Source organism: Pinus tabuliformis, chromosome 3_2, assembly GCF_031772625.1.
Source record: "Pinus tabuliformis cultivar Carrire ecotype Pingquan chromosome 3_2, CPIR1, whole genome shotgun sequence".
In the NCBI taxonomy this organism is placed as follows: Eukaryota; Viridiplantae; Streptophyta; class Pinopsida; order Pinales; family Pinaceae; genus Pinus; species Pinus tabuliformis.
Window position 1 is genome coordinate 39,421,432 of NC_142302.1, and position 4,909 is coordinate 39,426,340.

General features: G+C 37.8%; 1 protein-coding gene across 1 annotated transcript; it reads right to left on the bottom strand.

Annotated features, from left to right (window-relative positions):
* Window positions 1-2,530: 2,530 nt before the first annotated feature.
* Window positions 2,531-3,986, bottom strand: LOC149179714 (uncharacterized). Its single transcript, XM_089418042.1, has one exon. The coding sequence runs from the start codon at window positions 3,792-3,794 to the stop codon at window positions 2,712-2,714; it is 1,083 nt and encodes a 360-aa protein (XP_089274168.1). The 5' UTR covers window positions 3,795-3,986; the 3' UTR covers window positions 2,531-2,711.
* Between the last annotated feature and the right edge of the window lie 923 nt (window positions 3,987-4,909).

The window sequence follows — 4,909 nt, forward strand, 5'->3', positions numbered from 1 at the left end:
TAAATATTGGGACTACTCTTCTCCTTGGAACATGCCTCCAACCTTGATCTTCCCATAAAATTAATAGTGTCCCTAATCCCTATATTATCTAACATATATGTTATCATCTTATAAATATGTACTTGTTAGCACCATTCCACTTCTTCCCTAATATTTGAGTTCTCACAAGCCCAAATATTTTCCAACAACATTGGAAACCATAGAATGTTGCATTATGCTACCAATTGTTCAACAAAGGTGATCATGCCACTTCGTGATAGGTTACACCACATATATCTTCTTATGATCTATGGAATGCTCAACTAGTGCAACCACTAAATGCTCCAACTAAACACTTGTTTATGATGTGATCAACCAAGGAATCTCACCATGTATGCTTCATTATGGTGTTCTACCCAATGAACCACTACAACTACTTATTGCCTACAACCTACACTCATCTTTGGCATATGATGACTTCTTTGTCCAACTCCAACATGCCTTTCACTAAGGCTTTTAGTACTCTATGATCACAACTATAGCAATATGTTGAACCCACAACAGACACCCTTTGCCACCAATTTTTCCATCCTAGTGACTACCTCACCCATATGTTATGTCTAAACCTATTCATGTGGCTAAGTGTATTGAGTGCCCAAGTTGTGGATGACTTCATCTCTCCTTGCCATTGCTTTCGAGATCAAACAAGGGTAAGGTGCCTAACATTCACATGGTAAAATGAAAGGCCTTCCACTTGGGGTGAGACCCAAACTTAGTCAAAACACCCCATGACATACATCCTAGTTAATGGGTTCTTCATGGGCATACCATTCATCTTTTGATGTAAATATAAATATATGGAATGAGAGGAAAAGTGTGGTTAATTGTGAAGTCCTTATATTTTCTTTCTTGTTCTTTATGGACTCTATTTGAACTCATCTTGTGTTCTTTACATGTTTATTCTACTATTATCATGATAGACAATTCTCATTAGCTTTTCCATGGTTATGACCATATAGCCAATGGGTTTTCATGTAAAAAATCCTTACCGGTCCCAAGACCACTTAGGAAGAAGTTGGCTTCAAAAAGTAGCTAATCCAAAAAGGAATATGCAACAACATATTGAAACTAAAAGCAAGCTTCTGGTACTTGGTGGTGAACATAAAAAGAATATCAACATATTGTCCAAATAAAATAAATGCAAAAATATACAACTATTACTCATGAACTATTAATCCAAGCATTTAAGAGGCGGAAATCCTAGTAACAAAATTACATAAAAATACAAAACACCCTATTTATGAATCTCAACTCCTACCTTTGGTAATCACCTACTCAAAACACTAAAAGATGAGATCACCCCGTATAAGCACACCTCGTGATTATCTCAATCAAAAGAGAAATAAGGACAAAATATTTTGTCCCTCGATTTAAAAAAAAAAAAACCATGAAGAAAGAATTTTAACAAAATCCATGCAAAGAGGCAAATGAAATCCTAATGTGATTAGTAAAGAAACTAAAAACCTAATGGTATTAGTAGAGAAACCAATCCTCTAAAAGTGTAAAAGTTATCATAGGGACTCTCTTTATGACATCTATCAAGTACTCAACAATGTGAGCACCATGAAAAGTATATGTGATGTGTAATTCCACTTGCAAAGAGGGCATCACAATTTAGGACAAGACAGCTAAATTGGGGAGGTGGGGTTGATATTGATGGAAAGCCTTAGCAATGTGTTTCCCTTCTAGTGGATGCAAAAAACAAAAATCACTCATCGGAGGACATGGTCCTCTACAACACCATAATATTGGTTACAACACCATAATATTGGTCACATGAAATGCATGTCATCCACACTTGATACAGTACTAGTGTCCTCCTTTTCGGGGCCAAGGAGGACTGTAGCCCATAAGAGATGATCATGCCTCTCCATCTCTTTATGTAAAGATGATCATGCCTCTATCTCTTTATGTAAAGAACAAAAACATATACAGGAAAATGTACTCAATAGGAAAATGTTTGGATGCTTCTCAGTGTAGCTAGTGTAGCTTTTGTTTCGTACAGTGCTGACAGCAACCGGACGGTCTCGTCTAGCGATAGATGTCCATCATGCCAGGAGTCTAGCTCTCAGATAAGCATGGAATCATCTAGTAATGGATGCACCATCATAGTTTGCTCCATAGAATGTTTTCAGTGAGATATCTCACAAACACTGACATTGACACTGGTTCATATTTAGAATAGTAAATAAAAATATTGTATAGAGACTTTTATGTTGATTGCAGATTTTGTACCTCATACTGGCATGGAGATTTGCCACATGCCCATTAAATACCAGAATCTACCTCGGGCATAGATTAAAAAACTAAAGTGAATTGAATTGCATCTTTCCTCAAAGTGGGCTTAATGCTATTATGTGCAGGTAACCATGGAATCATAGAACAAAGCTAAAGAATATGAACTCACATACATTACAAATAGAATTAAAATAGATTGCTACTTGGTATCAGGACTGATTCAGATCATTCTGCAACCATTTATGCAAAAAAAAACACATTGATTCGGAGTTTGTATTCACAGAAACTCAAAACAACACAAAGCTAACAGCCCAACACATTTCAACAACCAATTATGCCTGCTGACATAGTTGGTCAGACATGAGAAGAAATACAGTAGCGCAAAACAATATTTTGCAATATATCTACATAACGTTACAACAGACTTGTGTTAATTAGCATAATGTCCTCTGCATCAAAATCCTCATGTGCCTTCTGAGTTCGTAACACACATCATCAGTGGGAAGCTCATACCTACAGACAGGACAAGTATTTCTGGCCTTGAGCCATGGATGAATGCAATTCCAGTGAAAAACATGGGAGCAAGGCAAGTAGGTGCCTGCCTCGAAATCATCCCCACATATTGAACAAACTTTCTGGGTTTCTTCATCTTTGGATCCAATATCATTTATAACTAAAGGAAGACACAGAACACTTGCAACAGAGGCAGGACATGGATTCCCTTTAAAGTAGTCATTGTTATTATTATTATTGCCTTCTAGATTAGTCAACACACTGTGAAGCCTCTGATATCTGTTAATGATATCAACATATGAAACCAGAACGGCTGTCTGAGTGTTGAAACCTACCATCAATCCAGGCAAACAGAAACCCAGCTTCAGAATGTTTTCGCAGAGGTATTCTCTTATCGACTGTGAATGGCATCTGGATTTGAGTTGCAAATCATGATTTGCAGGGATTTTACCCACAATGAAATTCTTGTAGAGAAGTGGATCGACCCCATATATTTTAGCAGCTTCAAGGCATTCCTGATCCTGAGCTTCGTACAGTATGAGCAATATCAATGCGGCATCTGTATCCCCCCACACTCCATGACCCAATTCAGATACTGTCTCCTTATTCTCATATCTTTTCACATACAAACTTCTTGGAACATTTTCCTTCGCATTATCAATAGAATATAATTTTCTAGACCATAGAGGCTCTCTATCCCAATCAGAACTACTGGAATTGATCAGCCCCTCTGCGTCCATATCCTCCATGAAAGCTGTGATTTTTCTCAGCAAGCGCAGAATGACACGCCCAACCAGCATCTTTTTCTGCAAAGTAGAAAGGTTTGCAACGTACCCAATTATTCGCTCGGCTTCCCAACAGGATTCCAGCGTTCCCTGAAGCCTCTGGAATTGTATGCGACATTCAGAGGCTAAAATCTGAGCCAAACTGTCCAATTCATGGCTTCCCAGATTCAGTAGACTTTCGTGAATCAAATCCGCGGCTTCTCCCTTGTGCTCGGCCATGGAATTTCGGGTGAAAGCTCAGAGTTCGCTCGCACAGCACCTTCGGTAACTCTTCTCCTTCGTACTTATTTGTTGTGCTTCTTTCTGTTGGAGAACTCTTGCACTACCTAGTGCTTAATTTGACATTTCTTTTGGCGTTTTTCATTGGAAAAAGTATCCTTTGCACACTATATTTCCCGTGCTCCCCTTGTTTCTCATAATGGACCGGGCAAATGCATAACCATCCAAATAATTATTCCGGGGCCTTTTGGGCATAGTTAATGGTATGCAAGAAAGTAATATATATGAATTAGCACAATTATATTAATAAATATAGTGAATATATAGTTATGAAAGTAGTATACAGTTTGAGTGGGCTTAATGGTTAAAAGCATGTGTTTCCTCCTAAGAGGTTACAGGGTCAAAACTAGAGGGGTAGAGTATGTATGCCTTTGTAGACTTAGCAATCAAATCACTACGCGGAGTTGGGTCCCTTGTCCCACAAACTAGAGGGTTTCATATACCAATTTGGTGTCTCGCTTGGCCATGAGCTAATAATAATAATATATGAATTAGTAAATATACTTAATATATATGGGTCTTTTGTCCCACAAACAAGGAGCTCTCATATACCAATTTGGTGTCTGGCTTGGACGTGACCTAATAATAATAATATATGAATTAGTAAATATATTTAATATATACGGGTCCCTTGTCCCACAAACAAAGGAGTCTCATACACCAATTTGGTCCCTTGTCCCATAAACAAAGAAATTTCATATACCAATTTGATGTTTGGCTTTGCCTTGGTTGTGACCTAATAATAATAATATATGAATTAGTAAATATAGTTAATATATACGGGTTTCTTGTCCCACAAACAAGGGAGTCTCATACACCAATTTGGTCCCTTGTCCCATAAACAAAGAAATTTCGTATACCAATTTGGTGTTTGGCTTTGCCGTGACCTAATAATAATAATATATGAATTAGTAAAATATAATTATCATCATGGGCGAAGCTCGGGGAGACCGAAGTTCAAATCTCATTGAGTACAATGACCTGCTGTGGTGGCAGCTAGAAGGGCGGATTCCCCTTTCCTGTGAGTCTGCTCTTGCTAAAATCATAGGAACTTA

Coding starts and splice junctions, on each gene's coding strand:
- LOC149179714 (XM_089418042.1), bottom strand. CDS start 3,794: ATGGCCGAGCACAAGGGAGAAGCCGCGGATTTGATTCACGAAAGTCTA.